Source organism: Doryrhamphus excisus, linkage group LG5 (genome assembly GCF_037039965.1).
Source record: "Doryrhamphus excisus strain RoL-2023G ecotype Guam linkage group LG5, RoL_Dexc_Guam_v1.1, whole genome shotgun sequence".
NCBI lineage: Eukaryota > Metazoa > Chordata > Actinopteri > Syngnathiformes > Syngnathidae > Doryrhamphus > Doryrhamphus excisus.
The window spans coordinates 10,184,271-10,209,200 of NC_136361.1; the positions used below are offsets into that span (position 1 = coordinate 10,184,271).

A 24,930-nucleotide genomic window follows, 5' to 3' on the forward strand; every position below is an offset into this window, starting at 1 on the left:
CTTTTTTTTTATATCTACTTTTGCAATTTAGAACTATATTTTAGTTTGGACCAGAGGGCTAAAGCAAATTATGATTTGACCAAGTGTACCTGTTGATTTGTCCTTATCACATATAATTACATCACTACTAGGCCTGTCACGGAAATTCATTTCACTGGTTGATAATCATGCGACAAAGTATCGATGACCAATATTTTTTGAGACCATTTTAAAATTATTTATTCTCATGAGCTGGTGACCTGTCCCGGGTAAACCCCGCCTCGCTCCCAAAGACCGCTGAGATAGGCTGCAGCATACTGCCGCAACCCTCGTGAGGATAAGCAGCATAGAAAAGAGATACAGTAAAGTCTCGTTATATCGATATTCTCGGGAGTCTGAAAAAATACCGATATAACCGGACTATCCATATATCCGATCCTGCGCCGAACTGCATTAAAAGTGGGCGGATCTTTGATATGGCATGTAATTTTCTCCTTGAGTTCATGAATTGCGTATCTAGCATGCTTTTGTACTACAATAAATTTTCTACTACAGTAAATAAAAATAAACTTACGCTGTGGTGATTACCGGTTACCGGGACATAATTCACCCCGGAACTATCGATAGGGAAGGTGTTGCCACCCGGAGGGGTAGGCACGAGGGACGGGTGTTTTCCGCTCTGTGTGCTGCACTCTGGTGGTGGAAGTGTGAAAAATAAAGTTGACTGGAAGCAGCCGTTCGCCGTGTTCTTTTTTGGTATTGAAATCCTTAAGCAAAGATTGATTTAAGCTGCTTTTGTATCGATATAAGCAGACCAAATTGGCTGGCGGGAGATGAAAAGGGCATCCTAGTAACCGGATTATCATAATAACCGTGTATCGTACTAACGGAGCTAATTATATCATAAAAGACTAGAAATTTGCCGGGAATTTAAAATAGTATCGTAATAAGTAGTAATTCGTTTTAACCGATATCGATATAACGAGACTTTACTGTATTGTCATATAACCATATATATTTTGCAACGTAGCGAGCAACACGGTCTGTGAGAGCGTACTCTTTAGTTTATATTTACATTGCAGACCAAACGTCTCAGAAAGCATTGACTGTCGTGATGAAGGTGCTGCTGCCCGAGGCACCTCCGTCAGCAAGCGTACAATGCAGTTTCGACTATGAATCCCTCTAAACAAAACAAAAAACTCTTAGTTTTTCTCGATTGTTTAAACACATTTTCTGAAAGGATGCCTCATACTCTCAGAACACACACAAATCCAAAAATCACTCGCACATTTCTGAAAACCCCTCAATTCTCCTGCAAAATGAAGCTTTACATCCAAAACAGCCTTCATTCTTCTCAAAATGGTGTTTTGTCTCCAAATGACACACACAAGCCACTATATGAACAAACATTTATATGAACCAGTTGAACACTGATGTGCTCAGTGTAAAACACTGTGATTACATCATATTCATCATGACTCGGGCCTTTTTGTGTTCAGTGTGACACAAAATATTTTAGAATTGTTTTTTGGTATTTTTTTGACTCAGAAGACAAAATTACACAGAAATATATATTTTTATTTTTCACAGAAAAACAATGTACGAAGTGTTCATCACAGCCAACACAAAGTTCCACATACAGTGGTCTGCATCTAAATGTATACAGCTTCAGTTAAAGAAATAATAAAAATCATAAACAAAAAATCAATCAATAACAGAGCAAGAGACTATGCTGCATCACGACCAAGCAGCGGGGGAAATATCGTCTAGCATGGCGAATCCAGCCATGGAAAGCATCCGCTGGAATCTCTCCACATGCATCTTCCATAGCTTGGAGAAGGGGATTGTGTGTTTTTGGATTTCTGACCCTTTGCCCAGCCTCCCTCGTTGTTAGACTGCTAATTGTAAAAATGTGTGCCAGGTGTTTACCCATGTGATGAGTCAGTGTGAATAATAGGAAGATTAATTTTACTGTTTTGAGTGACATTGTGTTCTTTGTGAAAACAAGAAGTTTACTTCATGAAAATTGTGCCAAAACTCAGAGAATTGTGTGTAGTGTTTTGAAAAAAGTGTGTTGTAGATCTGCATTCTGAGTGTAAAGCAGGAATTGTGCTTATTGTTTAGCAGACTTGGTTCATGGAGTTGGTGCATTGGTTATATGTTGTGGTAATTGTGTCTCAGGCATCACAAATTGTGTGTAAACAATCGAGAAAAACTGTATTGCATTCATTGCATCATTTGATATGCACGCTCTGATCATGCATTAACACGTAACCTGGTAATATTATGTATCTGGAATGAATTTTAGATCTTTAAGTCCTTCTTGTGAAAAATGGGAGCAAAAACAGAAGAGTTGCGTTTATACTATTGAATAAATAAGAAAGTCGTGATGTCACAAAGGAACTAAACAAACTTATCAGCCACCTGAAATGCCAGCGAAGAAAAAAAGAAATCAGGAAGAGTGAAAACACCACTGTATTGTCTTACTGTCAACAACGGTTTGTGCTCCTCAGGAGAGCTGGGTCCCGCTGATGAGTATAACGCCCGCATAGACATTGAAGTGGACACACCCGGAGCCAGCCATGTGATCAAAAGTGTTCCTGTCAGAGCTCGGTCTGGAACTGCCCGAGTCCATGCACCTAAAGATCTACAGGTACAGTAGTCAAGATGATGCTTTCTTTGTGTCCAATACATGACAAACGTCCATGGAGAATATGAAGACCGATTCAAGGTGATTCAACGGCTTACTTTTGAGTTCCTCAAAGTCTCATTGATGCACATAAACCAGTGTCTAACTTGTGTCCCACAGCTTCTCGGCATATTGTAACAACTTTATAGATTGTTACAATAATCTAGCAGAATGTTGTATTATTCTGGTGTTAAACTATGACAAAGTTTCAGATAATGAATTTTGCGCATTTGTAAGCGAGCGCTACAAGAAGTTTGGGATGGCTCAAAACAGACAGTTGAAAAAGGCATGGTCAAACTGTTCCTTTGTGATGTTATATACGGGTGGACTTCCTTATATGGTTCATAGTTAGGAAGCACTTTGGGCGTGTGACCAGCGAAGTCAAGTGGGCATGCCCGGAGTCGGGCTGTTGGTGGAATAATTAAAACAGGCCTTTCCTCTGTGAATAGATGAACACATTTAATAACAATAATGCAACAGGGAAGAAATGGAAACAATCTGCCCTCAGACCCTGGGATATAGTGGGGTGTGTCCAACATGACACTGGAGGGTTTGGTCTGGAAGCAACAACACCAACTTGGCAAAAGGGTACTCCAACTGAACAGCGAAACATGGTGGTAGAGGAGGTGCACCATCAAGAGGAGGCATCCAGGTGTGCTAAGTGCTAAGGCAGTCTCCCAAGCCCTGCAAGGCCGCTGGATGAAGTGGGCGTGGAGAGGAGGAAAATCACATGGAACGACATGTGGAGGATGGAGTCCCACAGGTTTCATCATCGGAGCCACATATGATGTCCTGCCCTCTCCAGCCAACTTACATCTCTGGTATGGAGAGGAACCAGCCTGCCTCCAGTGTGCAGCCCCAGCAACCCTCAAACAAATCCTGGTGGGCTGCAACGTCGGTCTAATTCAAGGAAGATACACTTGGCTCCATAACCAAGTACTGAAGTGCTTGGCTGCCGAACTTAAGAGCAAAAGGACTACCACTAACACCATGCTGCTAAATGTCCAGACTGCCTTCCCACGAAAGATAACATTCATTTGAGAAGCGGAGAAAGGGAAGAACAAGGCATCACCTCCAAACTTAGGCTCATTTCCATTTGGGAAATGTGGGTGGACCTAAACCAGAGGCTCACCTTCCCTCCTGAAATTGCATTGACCAACCTGCGTCCAGACCTGGTCCTTTGGTCCAAGTCCTGCCACCGTGTCTTCATTGTTGAGCTGACCAACAATGGGAAGATGCCATCGCTGAACCATACGAACGTAAGAGACTGCGGTATGCCAACCTAGCAGCGGAAGCAGGGGGGTGGAGATGGATTGTGAAAGTGTGGTGCAGAGGCTTTGTAGCTCGTTCCACCACAAGGCTCCTGAAGTTGGAATCAGAGGACGGCCCCAACAGAAGGCAGTTAAGAAGAAGCTTAGGGACACAACATGGGCGGTGAGATAGATGATTACGAGGTGCCATCGTGTGACACGCACCCTGGTGTTGATGAGCCTTTGGTGGGCCAACCTTGACAGGTGTATTGTGATAAGAGGCCGAAACACCTAATGAAGCTGAGGCACCTCGGGATCTTGGCCAACCACCCCCCACCGACATGACATTTAGTGTGCTGAGATACATTTAGGAAAATGTAAGTAGTCCTAAGAAAAATCCAATAATAATAAGAGAAGGGAGAAGGGGTGTAGCAATCAAAATGAATGCCAAAATAAAAAAAATGTAAAGAAGGTAAATAATTAAAAGTAGTTGACCGAGGACTGAACCTTGAGAGACACTGTGAATGATTGGGGAGCTTGAGGATTTGACATTTTGACTTTGAATAAAGTGTGAACGGTTGGACAAGTATAGGAATAGAACCATTTGTGGGCCATGCCAGAGACCCCAGTGGAGGCTAAACGATCCATGAGGACAGTGTGGGGTATGGCATTGAAAGCTGCGTAAGGTTGAGGAGGATGAGAATGGAGAGAAGGTCATGACTTCAATATTCAATCTACATTACAATTCAGTTTGTAATGTCTACTGAAATTGCTTTATCTAGGTTTGAACATGGACAAAATTTAGTGCACAAATTCTATCCATGTGATCCCCGTCTAAGTTTTTCTGTACAGTATATGACCCTAACTAGAACAATTCATTCTATTTTATGAGTGTTCTTAGCGCCACACAATTCCTGGTGCTGACACATTCCTCACATCATTCAAACCATTCCTACATTAATTCTAATTTCCACAGCATTTCAGCTTCGGCTAGTCAGAATTCACACGCGATGTTGTGTGTGAGCAAAAGAGTCAATGAGAGTAAAAGAGGGTGAAAGAATGGAAATGACAAGGTGAAAGTTAGAGTGTAAAAGTAAGAGAGGGAAAAATAAAGAAAGGAACCAGGCGGCTGTGAAATAACCTGAAATGTTTTTTCCATTGCAAATGTGTTCATTGATGTGTTTTGTTTCCAGATTGTCACCTTGCGTGCTGCACTGGGTAAATGTTGTCAAAGCACACTGCCCTTAAAGAATGCAGGAAACATTGATGTGCAGATGAAACTCAAGGTAATTCTCACCTTTTGACTCTATGTATTATTAGATCAGACATTGTTGCTGTGCTGCAGCTGTTAGGTTGTTTGGTAGCATCAAAGCTGTATGGGGCCAATGCTCTGAAAAGTTCCACGGAACTCGGCAAAGGATAGAGAATTGTAGTTTTCCACAAGTTCTGGAAGAAGACCCATGCTGTTGCCCTCAAAGGAAGGAAACATGGTAGGATGTTGAGCAAGAACCACCAACAATCAATCCTACCATTGCCCCTTTTACATCACCATGGATGGAGAGGACGCCACCCAAGAAAGCCATGACCCTGCCATGAATCAACACCTTCAACCTTGACCGACATCTGAAACTCCTTACATGGACAGGACGTGTGTCTTCTGGATAAAAGTTTGATGTCTGGCAAAGTGTCAGGTTCACCAATTAGAGGAGCAGCTGTCTGAGGAGAACAGATATGCAAAAAGCCATCCACCTGTTACTGTGACAGATCAAAACAGAAAAATATATCATATTTACCTTTTACCTATTTATCATATATACCTTTGTGTCTTCCCTGTATGTATGGTGTATTACCTTTTGTCTTACTCTGGCCTTGCAAACATTTCTCTCCTGGTATTTGTCTTCTCTTCCAAGAGCAACGACGAGTGTTTCTCAGTCACACCTGATGAGTTGTTCCTCGCGACTGGAGAGGAGCGACACGTTGTGGTTTCATTTCAAGCGCGGGGAACTAGGAAATGCAGAGAGAGGTAACACATATGAATTTAGAAAGTATTCACAGCACTTGTCTTATTTCAAAATGGAAAAAAAATCCTGAAATTTCTTAACCCCTAATCTAATAATGACAGTGTTGTATGTGATAAGTATTGAGTTGATATGAGTGGAATTATGACATCATAAATCTAATAACATAAAAAATAGCTCAGCTCACCTATAAAGTTAAGCACACTAACATAGTCAACTATGTGAAACGCCAGCATTGTATCATTTGAAAAGTACAAAAGGTCTGCCAGAGACCTTCATGGCGTCACACCGGCTGCTTGGTACATGTACCCGAATACAGTGCACCTTGTTGGGCCACAGCAGATGGCTCACTCTTCTCTCTACTCTGGTTCTCCTGATAGTAGTGACATTTTGGTGGTAATGTCATGATATTTCATTTTGGCCAATCAACAGGTACACTTGGTCACATCTTCACTTGTTCCAGTCCTTCTTACCTCCAGGTGTACACAAACTACACTTAAAACTGGATCAGTTATCTGTACCATTGGTCTTGAGAAGCAGAAAGTTATCGGTTTGGAAAAAAAAGACTTCAAAACATTCACATCATGCTAACGTTACCATGCACGGTGCTTGGCAGAGGTCTTTGCTCTTCTAATGCTTTTCTACTTTTCTACTTCACTATTTTATTTTTTTTTTCAGCCTTCTCAACATCTTGGTGCTGCCTTCAGGCCCTCAGTATGAAGTCATGTTAAAAGGAGATGTTGTCCCAGATGAGCCAGCTGCCATCGTTGGCTCTGGCCTGGCCAGTGAGCTTCCCCCTATTCTCTCTAACAAGCAGTTTGTGGCCTGGGGAGGGGTGACCCTGGGGCAAGCTGTGTAAGTCACGTTACAAGTTCTTGATTATTGTAGTCACAAATACAGCCTGACAAAGAGCTGCCGTTGTTTTTCAGTCAGCAGAAGCTGGTCCTAAGGAACAATTCAAGCAATATCACTCAGCAGCTGCGGTTGCTTATCCGTGGCCAAGACCATGACTGTTTTCAGGTAGCTTTTTTACACTAGCACACTACACCATGTCTGAAAGAGGAGGAGGAAGCATTCATTTCATCCTTCCCCTTCTTCGTCTCAGCAGTGACGGGTCATTGATTCACTTCCACAACGTTTATCTCTTTTAGAAAGCTAAACACAGAAACAGCGTATGCAGGGTTGAATTAAAACCGAAGAAAGGAGGCGTGGGTGGAAAAAAAATTACAACTGTAATAGAATAAAGTGAATACATACAAAGAAGTAGGGCTATCGGTAACTAATTTAATTACGTTATGTAACTAACGCATGTGCATCATGGCAACCCACTGCTCGCTTAATGACAACAGACGGCGACACAGTAGGCCCTCTCAGAGTTTGACACTTATAAGTTTATTCTTACCTGAACACATGAACAGCAGTGCAATTCCAACACCATATATGTATCTCAACTCTAAACACCTCTGTAGTCCATTTGTCATTCATTGCACGTCACGCTGAGACGCTTTCACAGACACTCTGAACACCACATCACTGTCTGCATTATGTGTTGTGTGCCTTAACATCCAGCTAAGTTAGACTTAGCAGTCAGCATTGCCACTAATTCATGATATTGTTAGCATGCTATGTCAGTGTGTTTAGAGTACTGCTGGTAGCTGAAATGTTATTGTTATAGTTTCTGTGCATTTGTTTGTTTGCCAACTGGTAGCTATGAGCATTGCAGTAGGCTTGATTTAATATAATTAACTCATTCAATCCCAACCATTTTCAAAAGCCATTCCTCTCGGTACGGACGTTGTTGATGATTTGGACTGATTTTTCAAGGTACACAGAATATTGTTTTCTTTGGCTATATACACATGGTACACCAAAAGAAAGTTAGTTTCTCCCTTCTGTTCTTTAGTAATCAGTAGTAAAACAGTTGTGCAACATGGTGAAATGCCACTTCTAGGTTGCTGTGCAGCATGTATTTCTATGGGAGGGATGCAGAAAAAAGCGTGCAACTGTGTATTTGGCTAAGATGGCTTATTTGGATGTAAACACAAGGACTTATCTTTCTCAGCTGCAGAGTTTGTTCACTCCAGAAGAGCGTTTGACCCGGCATGGAGAACTCTCCATTCGCCCCAGAGAGGATGTGGCCATCCACCTGCTCTTTGCCCCTACAAGGGTGGCCTGCATGTTTGCCAAACTGGAGATCAAACAGTCTGGAGTCCGGTCATCTCAACCAGGGGTCAAATTCACTGTAAAAAGTTTTCTCCTTGGTGGTTTTACCTCTTTTGGTTATCAGTCCTTGAGTTGTGGCTGACCGTATTGTGCTTTTTTCTCAGATTCCCCTTTCTGGCTATGGAGGCACCAGCAACATCATTTTGGAGGACCAGAGGAAGCAGGCGGATGGCTATGTGGCGACAATGTGGGACATTGCTGTGAATCATGTCAGCAAGGTGTGCCTGTGTGTGAGGAACACTGGGTCCAGAGCTGCTTTCATCAAAGCTGTGGCCTTCTCTGATTTACCGTCTCGCTCGCTTATGGACCCAGCTGTCATCAGTCTGGCACCGTCACAGTTTGTCCTTAAGGAAAGGACACAAGAGGTAGGAGAGTGCACGCCGGATGCAGCACGGAAAAGCAACGTGAATCACAGCTTTGGTGCTTTTTCAGGTGGTCACCGTGCTACTCAAATCTACACAAAGGGAGCAAAACCTGTGTCAGTCGGAGACACCCCTGCTGGCCACTGTGCTACTCTTTTGTGGAGATGAGGTTTCCAGGCAGCAGTACAGGAGGTGAGGCCTTCACACTTTCATGATGCTGCACTAGGAAGTAACCCAGCTTTGGGCTGGCCTTGGCCAAGCAGTTTTTCTGACGTATAGTGGACTATTTCCAGTCTTATCTAGAGTCAGTACTTGCAAGAGGGGAGATTACATTGACTAAACCAGGCTATTCAGCACTATTACCACAATTTCCATGACTTTGGAGTACTTTATTAATCCCTTTTGTATTCCCTCTGAGAAATTGGTATTTCCACTGCTCCATGTGTAGCACTGTTTAAAGAAAATAGAATAAAATATAAAAACTCAAAAAGATGGACACCATAGGCGTCATACATGTCATATTGTTAAAGTCTGGTTTATTGCATTATAGTATTATATTATAGTCCTGTCTGTTCTGTTTGTCCCCCCCAATGTGGAGTTGAACAGTTTGATGGCATGGGTTATAGTCTCAGTTATGTGCAAATGATTTTAAAATAACATACTAAATTTAATATAAACTATGGTGTGGGCAAGGGTCAAACAGGAGGCATGTAAAAAAAAAAAACAATAATAATAATAAAAATACAGCCATTAAAGGAAACTGGTGGGGTTGATGGGGTGCTCTGGCAATGTTGTGGAGTTTCCCCACTTTTTTTGTTTTTGTTTTTTTTTTTGTGTGATTGTATGTGTGGATGCAGAATGAAAAAGAAAACACTCCTTACATTAAAGTAGTGAAGAAGCACATATAGTCTGAGTCACAACCATGCGAGCATGCAAGCAGATCTGTTCATCGATGTCCAGTCTGTGTAGTACTCAACACTGTTTCTGAAGACACTTTTTTTCTTCAGACTGCTTCAAAACAAACCAGAGGCCGGACAGAATGTTCTTGCTGAGAACAGTTTGCAGAAAAACTCCAACTTTGATGAAAGGTTTTTGGGAGAGGAAATGATTAATGAAGGTAAGACATAAGATTAAAACAAATAATAACAATAATACTAATAATAGACAAATCATCTTAAAAGAACTCTTAAGAGTGTGACATCCCACAATACCCAGTGTTTATAAATGCAGTTGTGTATTTCTGTCATAACTTCCTGACCTGACACTCATGGTGACTCCTCGTGTCTACGGATTGTATTCAAACAGGATGTGGGATATTTATTGTGATACGTGCCCTTCAACGTTTGACTACACTTACTTTCTTGTAGCGTTGGATATGCCTCCACGGCCCAATGAGGCATACGTCTTCTTTGGGCACATGAGAAAGGTTGCAGTGTTGTTACTGGGAAGCATGCATGGCAACGAGTGTGAGGAGAGTGACTGCACAGAGTTACTGCTGACCTCTACTCGACAAGAGCTGGTGACAGACGGGTAACCTAACCATGGCAACTTGCAGTATCATCACTGTCTGCCTTTCATTTCATTTGTATATAGCAACACAACACTAGTCCTTGAAGGATGCTTCCATGTAATTTGATGTCATGTGTCTTGTTGATTGCTAGTGGCATCACAAATCGTAATGTGTCTTTGGACGTGCTGCCAGTGAAGGGTCCGCAAGGTCCAGCCATGCCAGTCGCAGCATCCTCCTTCCAGGTACCGTGAGCCCTTCAAGACTAGGTTTTACTAGCTGGCTTATCAGTGGAATGATGCAACACAGGCGTGTTCAAACGATTCCCAGCAAGGCCCACATCATGAAAAAAGGAAGGGTGCAGCTTTGTGGTATTGTTAAAAAAGCCTCTACTTACTACAACTTTGGGCGTGATTTCCTTCCAGTAATATTATGACTTTATTTTTATTTTATTTTAGAATTTGAATATAACAAACAATACATTATATGTGACTATCATCATCATTACTTATATTTTTTATTTCTAACTTCCTCAAGCTAATGTTTCAAAAATGACAACTTTATTTGATTTGTTTTTTGTATTACATTTTTATTTTTTCTTTAATATTTGGACTTTAGGTTGTTAAAATGACTTTTCCTCATAATACTACAAGTTTATTCTTTAGTATTTTCCCACTATATCAACATTGTTCTACGTTTTTGTCTCATAATTATAACTTTATTCACATATTTTCATTAATGGTAATGGTTTCAATTCATTTGAACCTGCATCAGATTACAATTGCATAATGTGCATCACATAATCAGTTCACAGTTCTACATGTCCAAAAGGAGTAGGAAGAAGCAAAGCTTATTAAATCCTACCCCTCCATCTGGTACTTTTACAATCAGTAACTGTTACATTTGTTCACTTCCTGCCTTTCTAATATAATTTAATGTATTTTTTTGTTTGTTTTTTTATTACTTTTTTTGTTACATACCGAAGTACGAGGTGATATGAGCATCCAATGACATAATGTGTCAATATAGTGATATATATAGCACATCATGACTGGTTCAAGACTCTTCATCCTTGTATTTAGCAAACATCAACTGCTTGTATTGTTTCTTGAATTGGCTCATCGTTGTGCATTGTTTGAGGTTCTTACTCAATCCATTCCATAGTTTGATTCCACATACTGAAATGCTACGGCTAGCATAACGTAGTCCTAGCATAGAAGTGTTTCAAATATAGTTCTTCCCTGAGATCATATTTCTCCTCTCTCGTATATTGGATGACATTTTTTAGCTAATTGGTTGCACGGCGATCGAGTGGTTAGCGCGCAGATCTCACAGCTAGGAGACCCGAGTTCAATCCCACCCTCTGGCATCTCTGTGTGGAGTTTGCATGTTCTCCCCTTGCATGCGTGGGATTTCTCCGGGTGCTCTGGTTTCCTCGCACATTCCAAAAACATGCTAGGTTAATTGGCGAATCCAAATTGTCCAGAAGGTATGAATGTGAGTGTGAATGTTTGTTTGTCTATACGTATACGACCAGCCCAGGGTGTACTCCCCCCGAAGACAGCTGGGATAGGCTCCAGCACCCCCGCGACCCTTGTGATGATAAGCGGTCGAAAATGAATGAATGGTTATTATTAGCCTTATGCATTATTTCAGCTGTTTGAAGATGAACTATATCAGCAATTGAGTTAGTATGTTCTCTATAGTAATAACTAAGTAATAAACCCCATATTTCCACACAATAAGTAAGATATGGTAGAACCAGAGAGCAATAAAGAGTGTGGAGTGATTTCTGATCAACCCTCTTGTAAAATTACTTCAGATTTTTCCATTTTGGCAGTTTGTTTTCTTGTTATAGTATGCTGGGCCCCGATTTGCACTTGACACTCTTGATATAGCCCATGCTCATGCATTTGAAGAAATTCAAAGGGTATTTGAATGTGTTTTTACCCCACAGACCTCAGAGCTTTCCCAAAAACAGCCACCATCCTGGACGGTGTATCCACAGCAACTTGTCCTCGCAGTTCCCTCTTTGAGTAAGTCTCCTTTTGACATATTTCACCCAAACTATTCCTGCTTTACAGATGGAAACATGATGACGTGCCTTTGTACCCCTAGTTAAAGGTGAACAAAATGTAATACAGTCTTCCCTTGTTTATTGCTGGGAATAGGTTCCTAAAATAGCCTGCAATAAGTGAAATCCGCCAAGTTCATGATTGTCTATGTTTTAAGGCTCTAAAACCCATCATAACATTTTCCCTCACTTTTCTCTTTCTCTTCTCCGTCCTTTGAATTTTAATCACCAACCTAGGTCTGAAACATGAAATTATGAAGTCACTCATGCATATTTTTCACTCCTGTGACCGTGCCTTTTCCTCCTGGTGCCGTTTTACTGTAGCGTTTTTGTACCCTTGTTAAAACATGTTACTGCAGTACTCCTGCTGCCACCCTCCATCCAACCCAAGATTCATTTGCTAGCTAGCGATGACACATGCAGAAGACATGACAGGGCAGCACGAATGATTGATTGATTGACAGTGGTCTACAGCCAGTCAGGATGCAGAAAACAATGGACGTTGCAGACAAAGGGAAGAGACACGGGAGCCTTCTTAAAGGGTCAAGCTCGGCCTGTAATGCTACGTTCACACCGACGCCGAATGTCGCGCTTTGAATCGGCGACGAATTCTGCGTCATTTTTCAAAAAATCTCACGATCTCCTCAGATATGTTTATGCTCTGATACGCTCTGATACGAAATTCGTTCCCGCTTTAGGCGACAAATTATTTCCCGAATCACTACGGCTACTCACGCTTTGATGCCGATTGATCAGGATTTGTTACGCTTTAAATCACGCTTTGATACGCTTTAATACTCATTGATAAGCTTTGGTGCGCTTTTCATGCTTTAAATAACGCTCTGATACGATTATCAAGCTCTCTTGTGCATTGATAGGCTCTGTTACGCAATGGAAAATGTTGAGATCCCGACTGCATCCCGCCTCTGATCCAGAGCATAATGGTCTTTACGCTTTCATTAAGCTTTGTTACGCTTTTCCGCCGCTTTGCTTGCCGATTTAATTCGCCATCGATTCGGCGTCGGTGTGAACATAGCATAACAACGTTGATATACTGTAATTAAAAAAATTAAATAAATAACTATCTGCGAAGGCAAACCGTGGTTGAACATGTATTTTTTTTCGAAATGATTGTTGTACATGACTTTGTCTTGGTAGACGCTGTGTCCAGCACCAGTCAGGTGCAGATCACAAACAAAACCTCTCGAGAGCTGAGCTTTGACTTATCCTGGCCTGCCCACTACCTCATCATCACCCCTCAGCATGGCGTCATTGAGCCACAGTAAGAATCAGTACCTTTTTAAATATGTATTTTGCTTGCACACCAACATGCTTAATGCACATGTATAGCCATTATCTGACCGAATGAAAAACCTCACTCTTGCAGTTGTGAACAATATAGACATCTTTTTAAGTATATTCCTTGTTTACAAAGGTGCCACCTGCAGATTTTGATCAGCCCCAACCCTTCACTCGCCAAGTCTGTCACGCTCCCTTGGAGTGGACAAATATACGTCCAGTGTGATGGCCAACAGAAGGTACCACAACTGCACACAACTATTCTCTGGGGATGTATGATAAATAAAGAATCTGCTTTTCTACAGTTCATCAAGATCCAGATCCGTCGGGATCTGACCCTGGATGTTTCTGCCGCCCCAGCGGATGCGACTCTGTCAGCTCTCAGCCCTCAGGCCGCCACTCCCGTGTTGCCGACATCTAAGACAGCACTGAACCCCACACCACAGCAGTCAACTCCAGCTCTGGTCCACATCAGCAACAAAAACATAATCTTCCCCAACACCCCGTCAGGAGAAACATCAGGTAGCACATTCAATGAAAAATGAAAATTTGTCATTTTACCCCCTGACAAACATGGGAAAGTCCATTCCATGTACATGATGCCACAGGGCATTCAAAAAGTGAGTGTACAAAAAACACAATATGTTTCAAATTAGAAATTGGGAAGAGCGATTCATGCTTTCATGTGACTGTCCAAACATGTCCAGTAGGGGTGTTCTTAGTCAATATGGATATGCGTTATTGATCTGACATCAGTCAAAAAAAAGACACAATTAGATCATATTGATCTGCATTTAAAGTCTCTGATATTGGGACTCTGATGCAAAGAGTCCATTTCAGACTCTGCGCAAGCCAGAACGCACGTGACCGTAGCAGCGTGTGCTAGTCTGTTTGGTGAAGAGTAGGAGTGATGTCATTGCAGCTGAGTGCAATACTTGTCATGCACACCTTTGGCACACACCTGGGGAAGTCATGTTGGGTTTAAGCTAGGGATGCTCCCATCCATATGTCATCGATGAACATCTGCCGATTTCCGTGAAAAAGCATGTGATCGGCATTCACCAATAAAAGCCTCGAAATGCTGATCACAAAAGCCAAAACAAGCGGGGAGTAGCATTTTCAAAAGCTTGAATTTAATACGGCATTTTGAGGGAGTATGGTGAGTTTTCAAGGATCACAGCGTGATCATCAGTTAAACGGCAGCTAATGCAGCCGAAACTAAAGTTTCACCAGTAATATAACCTATATTACTCTTGAAAAAGTGAGTCAAATGGTTTACCTCTATGAAGGTGATTTTCTGGTTTCTTTTTTCAGATCATATAGCCAAAGCAGGGCTGCAGCCAGGAATTCTGTGCCCTGTGAAAAATAAATCAAGTTGGAGCCCCCTGCCTGAATAATTATCATTTTTTTTGGCCATGTCAGTCAGGGGACCTGGGAATTATCCAAACTGTTCCACCTTATATGGCACCTCCGGCCAATAGCACTGGCATCCATCGCATATCCGAGTCAGGTCAGGGGTGCAGCAGCCTAAGCAGGGAAGCCCAGACTTCCCTCTCCCGGCCACTTTGTCCATCTCCTTCCAGCATTTCCCAAGGCATTCCCAGGCCAGTTGAGCATGTCCCGGGTCCCTGAAAAGATTCCCGAGCCACCTCATCTGGCTTCTCTCAATGTGAAGGAGCAGCAGTTCTACTCTGAGTTTCTCCCAGATGACAGTGCTATTTACCTTATCTCTAAGGGAGGGCCCAGTCACCCGATGCAGAAAACCTATTTTGGCTGCTTCTACCTGGCATCTTGTCCATCATATGCAAAACCCATACACCCAATCATGCAGCCACCAAACCACCAATAGCTCTCATTATAATTACATTGGAAAATCTGAAAAGTTCCATGCAATCGGCCAATCTCTCTCGTGGATGATGGGTATTAGAATCAGCAGCATCAAGCCCTGATCGGAGCATCCCTAGTTGAAATGCTTAGTTGAAACCTACTGTTCCTATTATTCTCAAGTTTTTTTGAATTTTTGAAACTTTTTAATATTTCATGCCACTAAAGAAGGTGAAAATATTGGATCATATTGGAGTAATTTGATCAGTAATATGACCAGAAAAAATATCCACATCTGTCACTAGCATCTTTATTGGGAAATAAATAAAAAGGGGAGGGGGTATCTAGATGGGTATGAGTACTCGCCAAAGTGTTGCATGTTGGCTTGAAGTCCTAATGTGTCAGCAGTCGACATTGTCTCTTCCTGCACTCCAGAGGCACAGCTGGTGGTGGAGAATGGGGAAGTGGAAGTGAGGTGGTACCTATCATCGTTTGCACCTCCCTATGTCAAGGTGATTGTTTCAGTAGTTTGAATGCATGACTTTCTATTCTGTCCTCTTTAGGCAACCCATATTCATACCACACTTGGTCTTCTGATTTGCTTCCTACCTGGCTGTGGCTCACACAGCTTGTACATCTTTTTCCACTAATTAATTTTCTAGTTGTCTTCTGTGTTGGTTGGACACAGTGACGCAGACAATGAACCCTTCTCTCTGTCCTCAGGGGGTCGACAACAGTAGTGACGTCTACCGGGCCACCTACACTGCTTTCAGGTGCTCCAGATTGTCAGGCACTTTGGGAGCTCGTGAGAAAATGCAGGTGGGACATGGGACACGTGCATTCCACCTCTTATTAAAACACCTCCAACAAGGTTTTATATCCATGCTGTGACCATGTGCTGTAGTATCAGGCACATTTACGATAACATGGAATACTTAAAGCACTATGGTGTCACGAGGCCAGTAACATATTCCTGAGGCGTAACAATGCTAATGCTAATAAATAAATAACAATTACGTTGCAGCTTGGTTAATGTAATGCCTCCCACAGGTGCTGATTACATTCCTGCCGAGAGACAGAGGCGACTATGCCCAGTTCTGGGATTTGGAGTGCCACCCATTGTCTGAGCCCCAGCTGAAATCTCAAATACGCCTTGAACTATGCGGAACGGTGAGGACTATTTTACCTGGAGTGGAACCTCACCTTCAATGGCATTCTGTAGTGGTGGAAGGCTGTTAGTTTTACGAGAGAGTTGACTTGATAATGTTTGACAGACTAGTTTTGGGGGCGCAGTGACCCTCTTGGAATGGCTTTGACTTTTAACATGCATACATTCATACATATTTTTTGTGCAAAGAACGCACAGGACCTCACAAATTTGAGGTCACTGAAAAGATAGTATGTAGTGGAATAATTACTTCTGATGTAACAGACTTTTATCTGCCATTGGGATTAGGGATGCTTGATTGACAGCCGGCAATCAATATCTGAGGATTTGTACGTGATAAGCATATCCTGCTAAATTTTGATGCTGATCTCAAACGCCAATCACCTATGGCTGGGACTATTTACAGTGAAGAAAATAAGTATTTGAACACCCTGCTATTTTGCTATTTCTCCCACTTAGAAATCATGCAGGGGTCTGAAATTTTCATCGTAGGTGCATGTCCACTGTGAGAGAGATAAACTAAAAAGAAAAATCCAGAAATCACAATGCATGATTTTTTAACAATTTATTTGTGTGATACAGCTGCAAATAAGTATTTGAACACCTGTGTATCATCTAGAATTCTGACCCTGAAAGACCTGTTAGTCTGCCCATTAGAAGTCCACCTGCACTCCATGTATCATCCTGAATCAGATGCACCTGTTTGAGGTCGTTAGCTGCATAAAGACACCTGTCCACCCCATACAATCAGTAAGACTTTAACTTGTAACATGGCGAAGACCAAAGAGCTGTCCAAAGACACCAGAGACAAAATTGTACACCTCCACAAGGCTGGAAAGGGCTACGGAGCAATTACCAAGCAGCTTGGTGAAAAAAGGTCCACTGTTGGAGCTATCATTAGAAAATGGAAGAAGCTAAACATGACGGTCAATCTCAATCGGAGTGGAGCCCCATGCAAGATATCACCTCGTGGGGTCTCAATGATTCTAAGAAAGGTGAGGAATCAGCCCAGAACTACACGACAGGACTTGGTCAATGACCTGAAAAGAGCTGGGACCACCGTTTCCAAGGTTACTGTAGGTAATACACTAAGACGTCATGATGTGAAATCATGCATGGCACGAAAGGTTCCCCTGCTTAAACCAGCACATGTCAAGGCCCGTCTTAAGTTTGCATATGACCATTTGGATGATACAGAGGAGTCATGGGAGAAAGTTTTATGGTCAGATGAGACCAAAATAGAACTTTTTGGTCATAATTCCAATAAGCGTGTTTGGAGGAAGAAGAATGAAGAGTACAATCCGAAGAACACCATCCCTACTGTGAAGCATGGGGGTGGTAGCATCATGCTTTGGGGGTGTTTTTCTGCACATGGGACAGGACGAGTGCACTGCATTAAAGAGAGGATGACTGGGGCCGTGTATTGTGAGATTTTGGGGAACAACCTCCTTCCCTCTGTCAGAGCATTGAAGATGGGTCGTGGCTGGGTCTTCCAACACGACAACGACCCGAAGCACACAGCCAGGAAAACCAAGGAGTGGCTCCATAAGAAGCATATCAAGGTTCTAGCATGGCCCAGCCAGTCTCCAGACCTGAACCCAATCGAAAATCTTTGGAGGGAGCTCAAACTCCGTGTTTCTCAGCGACAGCCCAGAAACCTGACTGATCTAGAGAAGATCTGTGTGGAGGAGTGGGCCAAGATCCCTCCTGCAGTGTGTGCAAACCTGGTGAAAAACTACAGGAAACGTTTGACCTCTGTAATAGCAAACAAAGGCTACTGTACCAAATATTAACATTCATTTTCTCAGGTGTTCAAATACTTATTAGCAGCTGTATCACACAAATAAATTGTTAAAAAATCATGCATTGTGATTTCTGGATTTTTCTTTTTAGTTTATCTCTCTCACAGTGGACATGCACCTACGATGAAAATTTCAGACCCCTCCATGATTTCTAAGTGGGAGAAATAGCAAAATAGCAGGGTGTTCAAATACTTATTTTCTTCACTGTAAGTGATCCCTGCGTTAAGTGTGGTTTCTTGGGTAGCAAGACACCACACCCGCCTTCCTCTCAGTGTGCAGGTGAGCCAAAACAATTATGACTGAACTTCTTTTAAAAGTAAGTCAAATATGTTTTTGTCTAAATGAGGATGATTTTATGGTCCCTTTTTTCATGTTATCTGGCCAATAGGAGGGCAACCAGGAATTGTGTGAAGAAAAAAAACACCGCCATGACCTATTTTTGGGCTCTCTGTCAGTCAGTGGACCTTGGAATATTTTTCATCCTTATACAGCACCGTTGGCACTCATCCTAAAATCATTACAAAATGTGAACAGTATCAGCCGCTCTCACTCATGGATGATTGGTATCAGAATGGGCAGCATAAAACCCAGATAGGAGCATCCCTAAATTGGACACCGTGAAGATGCATTCATGTTTGTTTATATACATGAGTGTTTACCGAGCCTGCGCTTATAATTGTATGCTGCAATGGGTGATGCTGTATCATTCCAATCTCTACTGACAAGCTTTTCAATGACAGTTCTGTTAAACAGTGAAGAACTAATTGTGTGTATGTCTGTAGGGGGTCAAATGTGGAGAAGTGGTAGGACCCCGGGAAGGAGACTGCTCTCTGGTCAAAACCGAGGTCACCGTTAAGACGAGAAAGAAAGCTGAGGTTGAAGCAGGGAAGAGCAGGTATTGTCCACTTGGCACAAATTCATCTACGTGAGTCCTTCAATGTGTGAACAAAGACCTGAGCTTCCATCAATCTTTCCATAGCCACGTGTGGCATCATACCACCATATTGTACGTGTTTTTATACTAGGGTAGGGTGATATGGGCCTTTGCATATATCAGGATATTTTTTAGGATGTATCACAACATGACGATATAAAAGTTTTATTCAGCAGAGTCTTGTATAAAAAGCTACAAACATTAAGACATATAATGAAATACACTTCACTTCAAATTGTAAAGCACATGTATTTATTGGTAAGAAAGCAGCTAACTTTTCTAATGGGCTGTCAGCCTCTGCACACACTGTTACTAAAACTTCAACAAACTAATGCCTGCGCTTGTCATAAAATGTAGTCGCCCATGGAATCCAAACTGCATATGTAGATATTTTTTATGATACTCTCGTTTTGTTTAAGCAGCCATGGGGCATCTTGTGTATATTTTTTTACTCAAGACCTACATCTGGTCATGGAGCGCAGTAAAATGTTCCTTCCATTAAAGCCATAAAACACACTGTGGTGGAAATATACTCATCTAGCCCACTCATCACACTTTCGCCCGCATTTACTCTGCATACCGCTTAACCGCTACAATTAAGCGGTCTGCAGAGTAAATGCTTCCCAACACGAATGTTTCTTATGCGCACAATGACAACATTTAATTTAATTTAAACTTATATTTCCACTGGCTTGTTTACGTTTGATGATTTATACCAATAAAAGTATTATTATTATATCGCCCAACCCTATTTTACACCTGTTTAAACTTGTCCTCAGCCAGGAAGAGCCGGTGTGGAAGGGAGTTTATTCCCCTCAAGAGCTTTACACGTTCCCTGATACATGCGTGGGCCAGTCCAGCACGCTGAAAGTCACCATCCGCAACAACTCACTCAGCGAAGACGAGGTAAGGACTGAGAAGTGTCCTGTTAAACACTACACTGTTACACCATTTTGCTCACCAAAATAACATGACTAAATTGTTTGAATCATATGTTAGCACTAACACTTGCTGTGTTTTGCGTGGATTTGATTTTGATGTGTGGCTTCTCAAATTGACTTGCAGCTGAGGTTTGTAAAACCTCAGGAGCCCTTCCACATCAAGCATTCCACATATTCCCTCAGGTGAGTCAAACTCTTGTTACAATCTCCATAAGACACCTTTAACATCACCATGCTCAGCGTTTCATTCCATCCCGTCTGGCTAACTGATGTCTTTGGGCTCTTACGCCCAAAGATGCCTACGCCGCGCCAACGGGGTGTGGCCAGCACACTTTGCAAATTTTGTGAGCAGTGCAGTCTGGCGCAGTTCCATGGTTCCATCATGCTGTGGGGCTGTGGGGCTCTGTGGTCAGTGCAGGTACTGGAAATCTTGTTCAAGTTGAAGGCCTCATTGATTCCAGTCAGATTCTTGCCAACAATGCGCAAGAATCAGTGACAAAGTTGCAGTTGCACCGGGGCTGGATAATGAGCCTAGACAATGACCTTAAACACAGCTCAAATTCTACGAAGGCATTCATGCAGAGGAACAAGTACAACATTCTAGAATGGCCATCTCAGTCCCCACACCTAAATATTATTGAAAATCTGTGGTGTGATTTGATGCTTGGAAACCATCAAATCTGACTCAACTGGAGATGTTTTGGAAAGAGGAATGGTAAAAAATATCTTCAACCCGAATATAGAACCTCATTGGAAGCTATAGGAAGCATTTATTTCTACAAAAAGAGGATCTACTAAATATTGATGTAATTTTTCTGTTGGGGTGCCCAAATTTAGGCACCTGCCGACTTTTGTTTAAATAATTCATTCATTCATTTTCTACCGCTTTTTCCTCACGAGGGTCGCGGGGGGTGCTGGAGCCTATCCCAGCTGTCTTCGGGCGAGAGGCGGGGTACACCCCGGACTGGTGGCCAGCCAATCACAGGGCACATATAGACAAACAACCATTCACACTCACATTCATACCTATGGACAATTTGGAGTCGCCAATTAACCTAATTAATTCCTTTTTGGAATGTGGGAGGAAACCGGAGTACCCGGAGAAAACCCACGTGTGCACGGGGAGAACATGCAAACTCCACACAGAGATGGCAGAGGGTGGGAATTGAACCCTGGTCTCCTAGCTGTGAGGTCTGCGAGCTAACCACTAGACCACCGTGCCTGTTTAAATAATTATTACACACTTTCTGTAAATCCTATAAACATCATTCCACTTCTCATCTATCACTGTTTGTCTGCTATATGATATATTTAACTGAAATGGCTGATCCCAACAACATTTATTGTCATTTATAAAGGACAATCTTTAACATTATCAGGGGTGGCCAAACTTTTTCATACCACTGTATTCCAAACTTCCACACAAAATGCGTATAACCTCCCCCAAGCTCTATTTCAGCCATGGCGTGGCAGCTGGGCTCTGCTAACTGTAGCCAGTCTCCATTACTGATCCCTAGTGACTACAATACTTACATATAACTTGGCTTTCAATAGTTTTTGTCTCATTATATGCCAAAGTCAACCATGAAACGGTGATCATTTTCAGAAAGTCTGATATAGTGAAGGAGCAATATTCCAACCATGATAGCAAGGGACAGTTGTATATGACAAAGATGGGATGCAACATATCTTTACAAAATATCAAAGTGACAAAATGGTATCATTTCTTTTTTCACTGTAAATGTTTGTACACTCCTAGTCTATATTATATTTTCTATGTCTTTTTCCTGTTTGATTGGTTTTAGGCCTCAGCACTATATGAAGCTGCCTGTGAAGTTCAGACCGAGCAGTGCTGGCAAACACGTCGGCTTGATGCTCATCCAAACGGGAAGCAGTGGAAGTGTGCTCATCCAGCTGGCTGGTGAGGCATTGTCTTCAATGTAGAGCCGGACTAGAAAAGGGTGCCACACGTCAAAGGCCCAGGCTTGGAGTGATCTGAAAGAATGAAGTTCTTATCTTGCTTCTGTGTAATGTGCCATAACTCCACAATGAGGATGTGTCTCCCTTTTGGTTCCCAGCATGGCGTCATGCCTACTTGTTCACATACAGTAAGTTGTAGTATTTCATTGACATCTACTATGCTGCTTTTAACATACAGTACGTTATCGTAGTAACACCTTCATCGTTTATGTAGTTTAGTTTATCTACAGCGTTCCCAGCACACCTTTTTCACACTTGTGCATAGTGGATTGACCTGGACTATGAGTTTTATTGTGAAGGATGCAAATATGTACATACACTGCTGTATTGATATGTTGGAAATAAAGTCTTTATTAAATAATAGCGTTGCCTCTTGTTAAAGCTGGATAATTATTACAAATGTTAATCATGTGGTTTATGTGATTATCTGCAATTAATTGCGCTAAATACTACTATGCATACAAAATGTGATGATTGATTCAGAAGTTGTGTGGAGTAGATCTCCACTTTTTCACAGGTGAAAATATGTGACTGCTCCCCCCGTCCAAGCTCTACTTGCTCGATGTTGACCTTGAGAAGCAGGTGGGCAACTTTCTACAATGAAAGGGGACGTCAACAACCTGGATAAATCAATTCCAATGCAAGGTGGAAATATTACATCATCCATCTTCTATCAATTATCCAGGATGAGGTTGCCGGTGCAGCTGCCTAAGCAAGGAAGCCCAGAATTTCCTCTACCCGGCTACTATGTCCCACGGCGCGATGAAGCCAGCAGGACCACATCACATGACAAATGCAAAGACGCAATCCTGCAGCCAACAAAACAGACCCCCTCAACATCCATGTGACGCCACACCTCTCACCTACAATAACGTTTATTTGTCCATGGTCACCAATAAATCTATATGCAAATACTAATCTTCATTCATTCATTTTCTTCTGCTTTTCCTCACGAGGTTCGCGGGGGGTGCTGGAGCCTATCCCAGCTGTCTTCGGGCGAGAGGTGGGGTACACCCTGGACTACTGGTCGCCTGCCAATCACAGGGCACATATAGACAAACAACCATTCACACTCACATTCATACCTATGGACAATTTGGAGTGGCTAATTAACCTAGCATGTTTTTGGAATGTGGGAGGAAACCGGAGTACCCGGAGAAAACCCACGCATGCACGGAGAACATGCAAACTCCACACGGAGATGGCCGAGGGTGGAATTAAACCCTGGTCTCCTAGCTGTGCTAACCACTCGACCGCCGTGCCGCCATCTTCATGCCATGTGAAGGAAATTCAGTGGTTCTCAATTATCTTCTGTGTTTCGTTTAGCTTTTAGCTGATGCTCTTATTATTAACTAACTTATTACTAACCACTCGACCGCCCTGCCGCCCAAATGCTAATCTTTTACATTTTAATTGTATTTTATCTATTTGTCTACATTGACCCTTTTCCTTAATAATATATAAATATTGCAAGCAACATGTAAAAGTTATACTGTGTAAATGATCAGTGATAGATATGGGGAATGGGTGGGGTTAAAAAATACTTTTTTTCCCTACTGTTTTAGGTAGTTCCTTAACAAACAAATGATCCAACCAAGCAACATCTTGATGCAGCCCTTAAATATGCCAGTGTACTATCTATCCATCCATCTATCCATCCACTTCCTGTGCCGCTTATCCTGACTATTGTTTCCGTTTGCCGCCCTCTGCTGGACACTTTTATTACGCCCGTTTGGGACATACCAGCTGTGGTATGCGGAAGAGAAAAAAAAGTCTCTCAATATTTCAACTCAGGTTAAACATCTTTTGGATTTTGAGGTTTTTGTGTGAATATAGAATAAATAATTTCGCCAATGAGACTAAAAGAAGAAACTGTGTGAATATATGCTGTTGGCACTGACGTAAAAAATCATATACCGCTCATATACAAGCAGGAAAACAATGGAGACCTGCAGACGTACAGTGTGAACTTTGGCTGATGAAGCTTCTATTTCTCCTTTGTATTTTTCATTTTTAATGAAGCAATTTAGCAGCACCTCCAAGTCAGCCCAAATGAGTTCTCATTTCTCACATTAGGTGAGAAGCACTGTCTGGGAGAAACGGAGTAGAAGCGATGCTCCTCTACATTGAGAGGAGCCACCATGAGGAGGCTCGGGGCGTCCGACCAGTAGGAGGCCTTGGGGAAGACCCAGGAGATACGTCGGAGAGACTACTGTACAGTATCTCAGCTGGTCTTGGAACAACTGGGGGTCCACTAGGAGGAGCTGGATCTGGGTTTGCCTGCTTAGGCACTGATCTTGGATAAGCGGAAGGAGATGGATGGATGGTGAAGCGCTTGGGGCGTCACCATCCACAAGTGCGTTTTATAAGAACTCTGCCTGCAACTTTCCTATAGAAATACAACCAGGAAGTGAAGCATTGAAGAGATTACACATTGAGGGGAAATTTGAATGCGAACACACACAGTTGAATTGAACATTAGAAATAGTTCATGGTGTTATATTTGTTTAAAAAAAAGTTTGGTCATCATTGTGAAGGTATTTGCTCATATTTTGGCTAGCTAACAATAAAGTTAAAATCAAGCACATAGCGTATGAAGATGTTTTTTAGTATGCGATGCAGCGGATAGCTTAAACACAGTTAAATACAAACACATAGTTTCACAAGTACTGACAAACTTAGTGTGACCCTTGACACCACACACACACACACACACATACACAAGAGAACTAGAGTGATGACCAAGGCAGGAGATATCTGCTATGTATGATATGGCAGAACGTTCCAGACGTCCTGGCATCGTCCTTGCTGACAAGAAAGACAGAGATGGGCCGGTGATGCTGAAACCAGGGCGACGGCGCGTGCTGATTGGTCCACGTC

General features: G+C 42.3%; 1 protein-coding gene across 1 annotated transcript in view; it reads left to right on the forward strand.

Annotated features, from left to right (window-relative positions):
- cep192 (centrosomal protein 192) overlaps nt 1-22,387 on the forward strand; it is a 46,321-nt gene extending 23,934 nt beyond the window's left edge. The window contains exons 30-51 of the mRNA XM_058053670.2: nt 2,493-2,632; nt 5,112-5,204; nt 5,829-5,941; nt 6,615-6,791; nt 6,866-6,956; nt 7,999-8,178; nt 8,264-8,524; nt 8,592-8,713; nt 9,529-9,638; nt 9,889-10,051; nt 10,183-10,273; nt 11,986-12,064; nt 13,261-13,384; nt 13,538-13,640; nt 13,707-13,923; nt 15,661-15,737; nt 15,949-16,044; nt 16,276-16,395; nt 18,978-19,090; nt 19,909-20,035; nt 20,195-20,253; nt 21,876-22,387. Of these exons, the coding sequence (XP_057909653.2) occupies nt 2,493-2,632; nt 5,112-5,204; nt 5,829-5,941; nt 6,615-6,791; nt 6,866-6,956; nt 7,999-8,178; nt 8,264-8,524; nt 8,592-8,713; nt 9,529-9,638; nt 9,889-10,051; nt 10,183-10,273; nt 11,986-12,064; nt 13,261-13,384; nt 13,538-13,640; nt 13,707-13,923; nt 15,661-15,737; nt 15,949-16,044; nt 16,276-16,395; nt 18,978-19,090; nt 19,909-20,035; nt 20,195-20,253; nt 21,876-22,014 (2,795 nt within the window). The 3' untranslated portion in view covers nt 22,015-22,387. The remainder of the gene's footprint in view (nt 1-2,492; nt 2,633-5,111; nt 5,205-5,828; nt 5,942-6,614; nt 6,792-6,865; nt 6,957-7,998; nt 8,179-8,263; nt 8,525-8,591; nt 8,714-9,528; nt 9,639-9,888; nt 10,052-10,182; nt 10,274-11,985; nt 12,065-13,260; nt 13,385-13,537; nt 13,641-13,706; nt 13,924-15,660; nt 15,738-15,948; nt 16,045-16,275; nt 16,396-18,977; nt 19,091-19,908; nt 20,036-20,194; nt 20,254-21,875) is intronic.
- The last annotated feature ends 2,543 nt before the right edge of the window (nt 22,388-24,930 follow it).